The 14,940-nt window shown below is 37.2% G+C and overlaps 1 protein-coding gene across 1 annotated transcript; it reads left to right on the top strand.

Annotated features, from left to right (window-relative positions):
* The first annotated feature begins 6,342 nt into the window (after window positions 1-6,342).
* Window positions 6,343-14,914, top strand: ceacam1 (CEA cell adhesion molecule 1). Its single transcript, XM_089117607.1, has 15 exons — window positions 6,343-6,488; window positions 7,633-7,935; window positions 8,864-9,142; window positions 9,233-9,496; window positions 9,589-9,861; window positions 10,170-10,421; window positions 10,576-10,851; window positions 10,935-11,186; window positions 11,323-11,598; window positions 11,682-11,933; window positions 12,078-12,353; window positions 12,438-12,689; window positions 13,334-13,609; window positions 14,066-14,296; window positions 14,427-14,914. Exons 1-15 carry the CDS (start codon window positions 6,440-6,442, stop codon window positions 14,513-14,515), a joined length of 3,600 nt encoding a protein of 1,199 aa, XP_088973733.1. The 5' UTR covers window positions 6,343-6,439; the 3' UTR covers window positions 14,516-14,914.
* The last annotated feature ends 26 nt before the right edge of the window (window positions 14,915-14,940 follow it).

The raw sequence follows: 14,940 nt of genomic DNA, 5'->3' as shown, positions 1-14,940 counted from the left end.
GTACACAAATAATTGTTTTGGCATAAAATTTTAGCATTGTGCCTTGTGATCATTGTGAAATTTTATAAATAACAGTCAACTAGGTTATATGCAGTATGCAGTCAAGTTACTTTCTGATGACATTTCTGAACTACTGATGAAATTGTGGCCACAAGCAAAACATGTTTCACTAAAAATCGTTTCCTGGATGAACATCTTTGACACCTAGACTTTCATTGCTTTGAATAGGCTTTCACGTCTCAGGTCTCCACACTGCAACTAGTTCAGAGCTGCAGACCTACAAGGACAAATTACCCACTGCTGCCACCTGTTGTTTATGAAGTGAGAAATTGCTGTTTACCCAATATTTTTAATCATTGGGCTTAATTCCAGCCATATTTAATTGAAAAAAAAACAACAAAAAAAACTAAAAGGGATCTGGGAAGTGTGGTGTCATCATCAGTATCCATAACCTCACTGTAATAATTTATAATGGATCATTATTGCATGATATTTGTGATAATAATCGTCACAAATATCATGCACAAAAAGCACAGCATTGTGGGCCTCCAAATCAAATTCTGCTTTGGCTCGGGCCGGCTCTGAAACAGTGTCTCTTTGACATAGTGACAACAATGTCTTCTCTAATGCCAGCTAATGCAGCTCAACCAGGTCCTGTCCCCTTTTTTGCATATTCTGGACAGAGATTATTTAAATGGATGAGGATTATGACTTCATAAGATCCAGAAAAATTGCATTGTAATCCATGCGAGCCTATAGGTCTTAAAAAGGGGATTCTGTTAAAATATCTCCCTTTGGATTGGACTTTAAGTTTTGTAACCTTGCATAGGGGAGAGCGGGGCACAACGACTTTCTCAGTTTGTGTAAACCTACTTAGGGTTTAGAGCAGGCCTATTTATTTTTCCCACATTAATTTCCCACATGTCTAGTACAATTATGTGGTTTTGTTTTATTAATAGAGTGTATACTTGTTTCTTGATTTATCCTGAAAGAATGGAAGTGAAATGTGACAACATGCCCCATAGGTGGGGTGCATTGTAACATGGGCACATTGTAACATCACCATATAACAGCTTAAAATGCTATCTGATCTATAAAAAAAAACAACTAATTTTTAAGTTTGACAACAAACACGGGGAAACACAGCTCAGCATATGTTCAAAACAATATAATAATTAATAATTTCTGAACATTGACTCTCAGTCTTTATTGTTTCTCACGTTCTCTCAATAGAATTCAAGTATAGAATATAATAGCATGTTTCTAATAGGGGCACATTGTAAGTCAGTGTTAGGTTACAACAACTGCACAATGGGCTCTATGCACGGCGGTATTTCCGGTGAAGGTTTAAGGATGCTCGATAACTTCCGCCGATCGTAGAGTTTTTTTTCTCTATATAGTGTTGAAATGGCAACTAACCAAGATCATCATGCTAGCGCGCGTGGAAGCATTTAAAACAAAATATTAATTGTATTGATTACGTTATCTTTACGTTGTGTAAAACACTTTACAACATTTAGAAAAATCGGCCTAACAACAAGACAAACATTTCAACAGTTCCTTCTACTGAAAACTGAAGCCTATGATTCTCACTACAATAAGATAATAAAGGCGCAAGATGGCGCCAGTTGCGTTTGTATGAAACAAGGGCGTGTAATATGTAGCCTACCTGTATTTAGGTGTGTTCGACATCGCCTGCGGCTGGAGGATGCAACCGATCGGCGAGAATAGCCGCGTGCAGGCGGAGAGAGGAGAGCAGCAAATGGAGACGTGAAGTCGGACAATTTCTGGTTCCCGTACTGACGGCTCACGTGGTGTTTGCATGCTTTACCACAGCTTAAGTGAAATAAATGCAACATTTGCCAAATAAACAGATATTTCAGACACATTTTCATTCAACACTTTACTGCTTCATACAGCATCTGTTTGAACTAGAATAAAGTTCAAAATAGCCTATAATCAATGACGTGGAATCAATCAGTTTTATTTTGATAAACATGATAAACATGACTATAACATTGCGACTACATGAAAAGAGTGTTTACTGTTATAAAATACTGATTTGTGAGCTTTAGTGGAACTAAAGGTGTGAGAATAAATACGAAACGCACGTGATCGTTGTCATGCGGTGAATCCGGCGAATCGTGGAACAGCTGTGACATCATCAGAGCTCGTGCAGCCGCTCTTGAGAAGCTGCGCTGGCTGAGTCCTCCGGCTTCTCTCGTATCGCTCTCGCGGTACTTTGATGGCATACATCACAGTCACGTGGAGTCAGCGCTGCATCAAGTCGGACAAAATGCACTGTTTCAAGTCAGCCGCCGATCGGTCTGCGCAGAGCTGCATGAAGTCGAACAAGCCCATATCTATGGGTTCAACCAGAGCCATGGCTCTGGGTTCAACTACCTCGATGATGAGTGGTCCAATCAGAATCGATGTAGTATCGATGTAGATCATCCATGTAGTAATATTCTCGTCCAGCCTTGAGTGAGTTTGCGTTGTTTCGGTGTTTGCATTACAGAACAAACCTTTTATTTATAGGCGTAGAGCATTGGAAATGATATGAGTGTCTATCCTACCTAGATAGAATCAACAGATGATTTTGTCTTAAATGATGCCTTGCGAATGCGATATAAATGCAAACATAAGTAGACAAATATTTCCAGACAATGTTGTTCAAGGTGGCTGGTCAGCTAAAAAAACAGGCTTTGGTATTATTTGTTCTCAGATCACTTATTGAAGATAGAATTGTCCCTCTTTGGGTATCATTTTACTGACTTTGTTTACTGACTTTGTGGTTATCACACAATAAGGGTGCAGCATTATTCCTACTACTGGTTATGTGAGAGAAGGTTTAGAAACTGGCATTGAAGACCGGTCTCATCCCAAGACGTCATATAACTGACGTTTTGGGACGTCTTTTGACCATACGTCAATATTCGCCTTTTTAGGGCCCCCAACGTCGGTAGATGAGGTTATGGGATCCTAGCTCTACCCCATACCTAAACCTAACCCGTCACCTAACTGACGTTAAAGGTAAAGCGTCAGTTGTATGACGGCCCGGGATCGCCATCTACCGACGTTTAAGGGGGCCCTAAAAAGGCGGATATTGACGTATGGTCAAAATACGTCCCAAAACGTCATTTATATGACTTTTTGGGATGAGACTGTGTTAATAAAACAGTGGTCTCAAACACATGCCTCGCAGGGTGATATTTTGTGGCCCCCTGCTATTTGATATTAAAGTTTAATGTCATGCGGCCTGTTGTTGCATGTGCCGCGTCCCCCCCCCCCCCATTTATTTATCCCTTATTTACTTATAGATAGAGTCTCATGACAGCTTACCGGGGTTTGTTGTCAATAGTTTTCAAAATGTTTGTGAAGTACAAACATAGGCCTACTGCGATTGAAAAAAAACAAACTTGAGCGCGCAAAATATGTGAGCACGATATGTGAACAGGACACTTTGCGAGCGATGTGTTGGAGATCCCTGCTCTAAAACAATGTGAGAATAATCATTTTGAGTAATATGTGTCCAACAGGTTGATAAGAAGGTTTCCTTTGAATTGTGCAAAATCAATATTTTGCCTGAGACACTAAACATGTGTATAAAGCCTATTCAGTAAGATGGGCAGCAAACATGACTGCAAATATTTGTATTTCAAAATCAATAATTGTTTTTCTAAGTATAAGGAAATGTGTCTTTCAGAAAACATTCAATATCATGTTGTGTTGTACAAAGAAAATAAATATTAGTAGGCCTATCACAAAGATTTGTTATAAGGAAAAAGAATGTAAAATGAATTATTACAAAAATGTTGTGTATAGGAAAAGACAAAGAAAGTTTGTCAGAAGGACAGCTTATGAAGAACCAATCATGTACAGAAAAGAATGTCCAAATTTAGAAGAACAGTTCAGAAGAAACGTTAATGATGAAGATTGAGAAGAATGGATCAGTTGTGCTCCTTTATTGGAATATTTGTTACTATTACTTAGTTTATATATGAAGAGTTCAGATGCAAAAGCCTCTAAGTGCCATTTGAAATTTTCTTCTAGAATGGTCATTTTTATCAAGCTTGTATATTTAAGCTCAGTAATTTCACTTAAATGGCAATGAAGATTACCTATTAATTGTCATTTAAGTGAAATTACTGAACTTAAATATACAAGCTTGATAAAAATGATCATTTTAGAAGAAAATTTCAAATGGCACTTAAAGGCTTTTGCATCTGAACTCTTCATATATTGAATAGGCCTACTTGATGCGGCCCAGCCTGACCCAGACTCTGCCTCCAGTGGCCCCCAGTTAAGTTGAGTTTGAGACCCCTGCTTTAAAAAAAAATAGTTCACCCAAAAATTAAAAAAAAACTGTCATCATAACTATCTCATCATGTCATTCAAAACCTGTATGACTGCCTAATTTTCATTGTCTATATTTTATTATCATGCAAATATGTCAGTAACTTCAATATTGTCTTAGCTTATTCATTACACCATTCACAAATCAGTAGCTGAATCTCTGATTCTCATTTTAACCGTGGTTTACTGAAATGAAAACAAGAGAAAACACAAAAACATCAATGAGCACATACAAGAGAAACTCAGATCTGTTTGCTCAAGGTGTAGCAGGAGGGGTTGCAGACAAAAATACATTTTGAACAAATAAAGCACTGTGACACAATGGATTATCTGCCAGTTTACAATGGAAACGGCAGTTAGGGTTGGGAACCGAGAACCAGTTCTTACTTCTGGTTCTTACTTCAGAACTTACTTCTTTCTGAGATTGTGCTGCTAGTGTAAAATAGGGAAATATGTTTACTTTTAAATCGTAATATATTTAGATATAGTAAGTTCATCACTACTGGCGTAAGATGCCCCCCATCACGGGCAAGTCTTTGGGCAGTCGTTGTCATTGTCTAAATCTTACACAAAGGTCTAAAATTAAATTCTCTAAAAAAAACTCTAAATTATTTCGACTGAATAAATGTTGATATTCAGAATAAATTAAAATATTATAGCGTAGCCATTTACCATAAGAAATGACTGAATTGAGAATGTTTGACTTAAGTGGTAAAGAGAAAAAATGAATATCATCTTGCCCTGGGGAACACCTCTTATACCCTATAAAGGCTATATGTTAAATATGTACTATAAACAAATGATGTGGTAGTATCTCGCCCTGGGGGTATATTTACATATAAATATGATTTCAAATAAATACGAGTTGTCTATTGATGGTATTACCAAAGACAGATTGAGGATTAATAGGATCGCACTAATAAAGGAGTGTCTCCTCACATCAAGGGGGTCCCTGGTCCGAGTCCTAACTGAGCCAGAAGATCTTTCTGAGTGGAGTTTGCTCCAAGTGTTCTCCTCGTGTTAATGTGGGTTTGTTCTGGTTTATCCTACAATCCAAAGACATGAAGGTTAGGAGAATTAGAGACTGTAAAATGTCCTTAGATGCGAGTGAAGGTATGAATGTGAGTCATTCCTGTGATGGACTCTCTCCAGGGGTTTCCCTGCCTACGTCCCGAGACGCTGAGATAGACTCCAGAATCCCTGCCACCCGAGAATGAATCGATATCTTACACCAGTACTCATGATTTGCATGCCCAATTTATTTGTTATCATGTTTAAATATTGGCTCTGATCAAATGCATGACTAACTTTTCTATGTATAAAAAGTTTTATTCTTATTAAAGTGTCTTATTAAGCCTTATTAAAGTTTTCTTCTCATTAAACTTATGAGATTCATTCTTGGGCGTGTCAGTGCTGAACCTGAAAGTCAGCCGAAAAGCCAATCGCAAAACAAACAGTGATTCATGATTTTCATACTATTTTTTTTTTTTTACTGTAACAACTCATGCCAGTGTGAAGTAATCTTTTAGAACGCAAACAAAATGTTGTAATGTTAAACATAGCTTTTCAATGACATCAAACCGGTGTTCGGTTTACATCTTGCACTTGAGATAAAAGTTTAATATGGTATGAAAACATAGTGTAAATACTCAGAACTTGACACCAGGAGTGACGTTGGAAGGTGTGAATGAAAACAGCAAACTTGAATTGTCATCATGAGTCTCCCCATGTTAATATCAACTCTTGGGGTTGATAGTCCACAATTTTTAATAACTACACATCTTTTTCGACCACACCAGGAAATATTTAAATACATATGGCTTGACCTTCGATTTGTGACTTGAATGTCAGCTGGGTACCAGCAGTCTGAGTGCAGATTACAGTCAACCACAACAAACACCGTCACTCAAGATGATGACAATGGGTGTACCTTTTTGTCAGATGCTTTCTCATTGGAGAACCTATTGATATAACAAGGTAAACATTGGTAGAGTGAAAGTATAATGGTGATTACTGAATTTAGTTTCAGACTCATCTGAATTCTGTGGAAGAAGTAAAGTATTTTCTAGTTAGGATTTCCAAAATGGGACATCAATTACTTGCCTTCTTCCTCGCCTTAATCTGTATTCCAGGTATTTATGCAATTGTATTTTCATTTTCAATTGAGTTCTAATTTCTTTTTTTTTAAGAACAATGCAGAAAGGAGATCATTTGTTACTGTAAATGTACCAGTTTTACAAATTTACCAAACATTGTATTTGACAGAATGTAAATGTCATTAAATCTGTATTTTTACTTAAAAAAATCATTAGTAATCTTCAAATTCTGTATAAAAGGAAGGTCAATTTTAAGAAATTATCAGTAGTATATACTTTAGTAACAAATACCTCTTTATATTAAATGTATATATATTTTGGTAACACTTTACAATATGGCCTCATTTGTTAACATTAGTTACTGCATTAACTAAACTACACTCTAAAAAATGCTGGGTTGTTTTAACCCAATTTTGGGTAAAATATTACGAACAAAGTAACAACGAACAAAATATTTTTGCAGCATTTATTAACCTTTGTTAATGTTGGTGTTCATGTTTATGTTAGTGTTAGCTCACAGTGCATTAACTCATTTTTGCAGCTTTCAATCATAAATATGTATTAGTAAATGCTGAGCTTAAGAAGAACTAACAACAAACCATACTTCTAATGTATTTAATAATCTTAGTTGATGTTAATGTTCACAAATAAAACCATATTGTAAGGTGTTTCCTTTATTTCCAAAAACTTGGAGTGAAATACTGTTATAATGTAGTGCTGAATATTCAACTTGTCTCAGGTTCTTCTGATTATTAGTATTACAAGAAATATATATTTGTATATTTGAAGAAATCTACATTTGTGGATACAGTGACGTTACCCCAAAATGCCAGAATGAAGTAGATTAAAGTTCCCAGATTACACATAAACATGTATGAATTACATTAGCAATAGCAATGCTAAAGGGTGATCCATATAATAATTACATATTACATGGATGCTGTTCATTAGTACACTTTAGTGCCTATGAGTCCTTTTTACTTCTACAAGCAAGAACATACTAAATATGAAAACCACAACTATGGAAACAAGCAACGAATATGCAAAGGCTACATGTAAATCAGTAGACTTATTTCCATCACAATCCAAGAGAGTTGAATATTTTCTTACTTAATATGAATATGTTTTTTGGATGTTTTCTGTTTGAAATGATACTGACTGGCTCTCCTGCGTCTCCTAGGTCTTTGTGCAGTGACACTGGTTCCATCACAAAACCCTGTGGCGGTCGGGAGCAATGTCACCATAAGTTTGAAGGACCCCATCGACATTACAGTTGGGAGCTGGTTGTTTCGGTCTGGTACAATCTTCATATGGGCAACACCAAACATTTTCCCGGGTAGTAGCCACCAAGATGGAATATCTTTAAACATCTCTACTTATCAGCTCACCTTATTGTCAGTAACTCTGAATAGCTCCGGCTTGTATGTATTGGAGGCCTTGAGTCCAAACAGGATCAGAGCAGATATTACATTAGATGTTCAGGGTAAGTTGAATAAAGATCTTCTTACCTATTTACACTGCAAAAAATAATATATTCACAGAACTTGTATTTAGTGAATTTATGCCACGAGTTTTTCATTGTATCAGCTGCCTTCACATAAAAAACCCCTGTAGAATAAGAAAGCTGTAGTTTATTAAGCTATAGAATTGAATGATTTTAAGTCAATTCAGTGAAGTTCAATTATATATTTTTATATCTTGAAGAAAAACATTTAATTTAGATTTTACCACATAAAGCAAATATTTAAATTGATCTATATAAGAAGATTTCTTGTATCAAATGTTTCTTAAATTCTATACAAAGAAGTCCACTCTTTTATAGACTGTTCCTTCAATGTGACCACCGAATCGTTTAACATTCAAAATATTCATGATGGAATAATATAGCCTAAACACTGCCAAACCAAAACAACAGACAGAAAAAAGATAATTGAATAATTATTTGTAAATAAATCTTTGGCTATTTTACCAGAATTATCTACTACATATAATTTGCTTTACATTTGTACACATATATTTTCTGAGGGTATATTCAAAACAAACATTTGTGCACAATGTTCAACATACTTTTAGCCGCTTACGCACTTACAACACTTACACTCCCTGCCAAAAATTATATTGCGTAATATTTTCATGTGGTTACTTCATGCTCTTTAAATATACAAAAAAAAAAAAAAACTTGTTTATTTAGCCTATACTACACCAACATGAACCTGATAACAGCAACAGTTTACATGTAGGCTACTCTGCATTGAATAAGTCGGTGAACTACAGATGATTTTGTTGAGGGGATGCAAATTAAAGAATGGACTGATGATGGGAAAAGTAACAGTCTATACTATTGGTAAATAATAGGTAAGCTTTGAGCTTGCAGAAACTCTTGTACTAAAACATTTTCTGTTATTTTGTAGAACCTGTCAGTAATGTTACTGCAGATGTAAGCAAGACAAACCTGGTGGAGTATAACGACACCGTGACGTTCACATGCCACGCCAGCGGCACTCCACTGTGGTTTTCATGGCAGAACGGCAGCTCTGCAGTCACAGCGGGAGAAAGAGTTCAGCTCAGCAACAATGGACGAAATCTCGTCATCAGTGGTGTGAGCCGGTACGACGAAGGTCCCTTCAAGTGTGTTGTGGTAAACAACATCAGCAATGGAGAGAGTAGTCAAATTAATCTCACTATAAGCTGTGAGTATATAACAGCACAAAGTGTCAATTTCACTACATTTTCCTTAACATGTTTCAAAAGCTCAATCTGAATTGGTTTCATGTGTTTAGATGGGCCCAGTAACCTAAGAATTACAGCCTCGCCAGACAGCATGGCATTGTCTTCTGGTTCGGCCATGTCTCTGTCATGCTCTGCTGAGTCCAAACCAGCAGCTTCTTTCTACTGGACATACAACGGCAATCCTCTGAATGTCTATAGTTCGAGTTATAATCTTAGAGACACTACTGTGAATATGACTGGACTGTACACCTGCGTTGCCCAAAATGAAGTCACGCTCAGATCTGCTGCAGTGACAAAAACTATTCGTATAGTTGGTGAGAACACTCTCGAAATATGGTTGTATACATTTCTTATGCTTGATCTTGTGATCTTTTTATCACCAATACATTGTTGTTTGTTTATTTAGACCCAATCTCAGCAGTGTCAGTGAATCCATCAGGCTCTTCAGTAGAACACATGCCTTTTAATCTAAGCTGTAATGTTGTGGGGACAGTGGACTCCATTCAGTGGATGAAGAACGGGGTGTACCTGTACGCCGACAATACGACCACTTTTTTCAATGGCAACTCAACCTTGAGTTTTAAAAAACTCGCTCTTAGTGATGACGGACTGTACCAGTGTGCCGCTAGTAATGCTGTCAGCAACACTACCATCCAGGATTACAACCTTATGGTCAACTGTGAGTAGGATAGATATTTCGAGAACATCTTTGTTTCCTATGAATACTGTATAGATTAAGATGGGGTAAGATGCCACCATAAATTTCTGAAATATTAATCTGGGCTTTTCATCTGGGCTTTTCAAAAAGTTTTAGTGTCAGATAATATTGAGCTGTTAATTTATTTTATGTTGGATCTTTATAGTTATTATTCTAAGAATTGCTCAAATCTTTGTGTACTCATTGTTAGTTATGTGTATTACAATGTTAAAAATAGTGCACCATTATAACTTGAAACAGAAAGTTAACGCAATTCATGTATTTACTAGATGGCCCAATCAACACTACAGCCTCTGGTCCAAATGTAGCCGTAGTGGGATCCAGCGTGACATTCAGCTGTTCCTCTGTCTCACGTCCTCAAAGTCAATACAGCTGGCATTTCAATGGTTCAAAAGTAGCAGATGGCTCAGTGTATGTGACTGCAGCTCTCAATAAAAACCACAGTGGATTGTACACCTGCATGGCCTTCAATAATGTCACAGGCATTAGCAGCTATGCCTCAGTGCAGTTAACTGTACTTGGTGAGTCATTCAATTCAGGACTTTGCTAAACTGAAACTAGCAAATGTGTTTATTCTAAAGTGTGTTTTTAAAAACTGAAATGGTTGGAAATGTGGTTTATATATACATATATATATATATGTGTGTTTTTTTTTTTTTTTGGTATGAAATTTAGCTCCTGTCACCAATGTTATGGTTAACATGGACAATCAGCAACCAATCTTCAACCAGTCCTTCACACTAACCTGCACTGCCAGTGGAGATGTTGAGCACATTCAGTGGATGAAGAACGGCATGTTCCTGTATCCTGAAAATGGAATCACTTTCTCCAATGACAGTTCCACCTTGAGATTTCAAAATCTCTTTCTCAATGATGACGGACATTATCAGTGTAAAGCAAGCAACGCTGTCAGCAACTCAACCAGTCACGCCTATGACCTGATGATCAACTGTGAGTAACAAAAATATATTAGTAACATGTCCATTTAAATCATTGTACATGGGAATAATTTCAATGTAAATGCAATATTTCAGATGGTCCATGGAACCAGACAGTCACAGGCCCTCTCATTGCAGCGACTGGGTCCAATGTGATCTTTAACTGTAATGCAGTCTCTCGTCCTCAAAGTCAATACAGCTGGTTCCACAATAATTTAAAAGTGGGAGATGGTCCAGTGTATGTGACTGCAGCTCTCAATAAAAACGACAGCGGACTGTACTCCTGCATGGCCGTCAATAATGTCACAGGCATTAGCAGCTATGCCTCAGTGCAGTTAACTGTACTTGGTGAGTCATTCAATTCAGGACTTTGCTAAACTGAAACTAGCAAATGTGTTCGTTCTAAAGTGTGTTTTTAAAAACTGAAATGGTGGGAAATGTGGTTTATATATATATATATATAATTTTTTTGTATGAAATTTAGCTCCTGTCACCAATGTTATGGTTAATATGGACAATCAGCAACCAATCTTCAACCAGTCCTTCACACTAACCTGCACTGCCAGTGGAGATGTTGAGCACATTCAGTGGATGAAGAACGGCATGTTCCTGTATCCTGGAAATGGAATCACTTTCTCCAATGACAGTTCCACCTTGAGATTCCAAAATCTCTTTCTCAATGATGACGGACATTATCAATGTAAAGCAAGCAACGCTGTCAGCAACTCAACCAGCCACGCCTATGACCTGATGATCAACTGTGAGTAAAAAAATATATTAGTAACATGTCCATTTGAATCATTGTACATGGGAATAATTTTCAATGTAAATGCAATATTTCAGATGGTCCATGGAACCAGACAGTCACAGGCCCTCTCATTGCAGCGACTGGGTCCAATGTGATCTTTAACTGTAATGCAGTCTCTCGTCCTCTAAGTCAATACAGCTGGTTCCACAATAATTTAAAAGTGGGAGATGGTCCAGTGTATGTGACTGCAGCTCTCAATAAAAACGACAGCGGACTGTACTCCTGCATGGCCTTCAATAATGTCACAGGCATTAGCAGCTATGCCTCAGTGCAGTTAACTGTACTTGGTGAGTCATTCAATTCAGGACTTTGCTAAACTGAAACTAGCAAATGTGTTCGTTCTAAAGTGTGTTTTTAAAAACTGAAATGGTTTGAAATGTGGTATATATATATATATAATTTGTTTTTTGTTTTTTTTGTATGAAATTTAGCTCCTGTTACCAATGTAATGGTTAATATGGACAATCAGCAACCAATCTTCAACCAGTCCTTCACACTAACCTGCACTGCCAGTGGAGATGTTGAGCACATTCAGTGGATGAAGAACGGCATGTTCCTGTATCCTGAAAATGGAATCACTTTCTCCAATGACAGTTCCACCTTGAGATTCCAAAATCTCTTTCTCAATGATGACGGACATTATCAATGTAAAGCAAGCAACGCTGTCAGCAACTCAACCAGCCACGCCTATGACCTGATGGTCAACTGTGAGTAACACAGATATATTAGTAACATGTCCATTTAAATCATTGAACATGGGAATAATTTTCAATGTAAATGCAATATTTCAGATGGTCCATGGAACCAGACAGTCACAGGCCCTCTCATTGCAGCGACTGGGTCCAATGTGACCTTTAACTGTAATGCAGTCTCTCGTCCTCAAAGTCAATACAGCTGGTTACACAATAGTTTAAAAGTGGGAGACGGCCCAGTGTATGTGACTGCAGCTCTCTCACTGAACGACAGCGGACTGTACTCCTGCATGGCTTCAAATAACATCACAGGCAGCAGCAGCTACGCCTCAGTGCAGTTAACTGTAATAGGTAGGTCTTTTTGTGGACTGTCAGGATCTTTTTTTAACCCAATTATTGTTGTTGTTGTTTTTTTACATATGTAAAGAGATCATTTGAAAACTCATGAAAATTTTGCTTACATAATATAGAAATTCTCTCTTCACTCATTTAGTTTGGAAATCAGACTACACTAAGTTGCACTGTATATTTTTGATTCCCTAAAAATTACTGATTCATACGAGTCATTTGATCGAGCTACACCAGTCGTACTGTAAGTTTTTTATTCAACTAAAAGAACGGGCTCATGAGAGTCATTTGTTTGGGGAATCACACTACACTGGTTGCACCATATGTTTTTGATTCACTAAAAAGAACCGGTTCATCAGAGTCAGTTGTTCTTGAATCGGACTACACTGTTGCAGTGTATTTTTGATTGTTTGTATTTTGTAGCCCACAGGGACAGTTCAATAGAAAGCAATTTATTGCTAAAATGTTGCAGTAAATGTATTTTTTATACTATAGCATCACATTCAATACAGAACACAAACTAAAAATCATTAAAATGAAAATAATTCCAATGAAGACTACTGTTAAAAGCGACCCTAGAAGGTACATAATCACATTATTTACAACAAGGTGTGGTGGACTAATATGATATTCTGTGCACTCTACAGATGCCATCACTTCAGTGGTAGTGACCCCTGATCGTTTCAATCCTCTGGCTTCTCAAAGTCTGCAGCTCAAATGTAATGTGATGGGTCCCTACAACAAAATCTACTGGCTTAAAGACAACCAGAATTTCCAGCCATCAGACGGAGTTACTTTTTCAGAAGATAATACCATTGTGACCTTCAAATATCTGAAGACCGCCGATGATGGGCAATATCAGTGCGTCGCCACAAACATAATGAAAGAGCATGCCAGTGAACCATATGGTCTTATGGTCATCTGTAAGTAATATAAAAAACATACATGTTTAAAATATAGCTGTAAGCAGCCATTAAGGGGCCAATCACAAAGGGGGGACTAAACTAAAAATGAAACAAATTTGAACAACTATGGCATAATTGGTTAGCCTGGTGCCACCAGACTCTCGTAAATTTCATTTATACAGAGAGTCTGGCCTGGTCAACTTGTTCAGAAGTTATAAGTTCAAAATATTATTCACATTTCATCTTAATGCAGCAAATAGCTGTGAAGCTACAGGCTCACGTCCATTTTGGTGTGCTCTTCGTCGAATTTGTTAACGCACGACTACGAGAAAGGTTGGGTCTATCAAAATGTCAAGATGCCAGGATGGTCTAAACGTGTCCTTCAGTGCTTGGCTCCTAATTACTTTGATATAAATCTGACTTTAAAAGACTTGTTTTTTGTACAAACTAAACCTCTTTGTGTTTACTGAACAGTTGGACCACAGAGTGTGCAGATCATTGTACTTCCAGGGATTCCCACCAAGTTGACATGTCAAGCACTGTCTCAGCCACCAGCTGTGTATCATTGGATCGAAAACAACACAGTAGTGGGAAATCAGTCTACCATAGAAGTTCCCATAAAGTATATCCTGGGCAGCAATTACACCTGTGTGGCCAAAAACCCTTTGACCAATGTGACGGTCTACACCAGCCAAGTCGTCAATAGTGAGCATTAGCCCAAATTCACACAAAACAGTTGACATGCAATATAGAGGTTAATTGTCAAAATATGCCGACATAGGAAGTTGTATGGTGTGTTCATGAAGTAACCATTCTCTCTCTGTCTTTATCACAGACCCCAATACTGCTGTCAGCGTCCAGGCGAGTGTGTTGCTGACTGCTCTCATCGCTCTCCTGCTCCCTCTGCTTGAATTATGGCTCTAATACTCATATTACTCTCAGGAAGAACATGGTATTTCTGAATGAGGCATGTAGATTAGTTGAACTGCTCAAATTACTTTTTGAAAGCCAGACATATAAGCATTCATTAACGGAACACTATTTTGGCAACTAATAAAGGGGGTTGCATTTTAAAGGAACCATACTGCATTATTTGCCTATATTTATTTTCTAAAAATGATATATGTGGTACATTTATTACTATCATTAATTGAACAGTACTTTAATGAATCACCCATTTAATATGCTTTATATACTCTAAATTAAAGCTGAACCTCATAGATGCTTCAAACACAACTAGTTCATGTTTCTTATCTCGCAATTATGTAATCTTCTCTTGAAGGAAAATGATATGCCTACAGTGTGATTTATGTATTTTGTGATTATTTAAAAGATCAAAAAATGTGAAA

This window comes from Pimephales promelas, chromosome 12 (genome assembly GCF_988280905.1).
Source record: "Pimephales promelas chromosome 12, fPimPro1.hap1.1, whole genome shotgun sequence".
In the NCBI taxonomy this organism is placed as follows: domain Eukaryota; kingdom Metazoa; phylum Chordata; class Actinopteri; order Cypriniformes; family Leuciscidae; genus Pimephales; species Pimephales promelas.
The sequence above is the reverse complement of the archived record's forward strand: the minus strand, read 5'-3'. Positions and strand labels throughout refer to the sequence as shown.

Coding starts and splice junctions, on each gene's coding strand:
- ceacam1 (XM_089117607.1), top strand. CDS start 6,440: ATGGGACATCAATTACTTGCCTTCTTCCTCGCCTTAATCTGTATTCCA. Junction 12,354..12,437: donor CTATGACCTGATGGTCAACT/GTGAGTAACACA, acceptor GCAATATTTCAG/ATGGTCCATGGAACCAGACA. Junction 13,610..14,065: donor ATATGGTCTTATGGTCATCT/GTAAGTAATATA, acceptor TTTACTGAACAG/TTGGACCACAGAGTGTGCAG.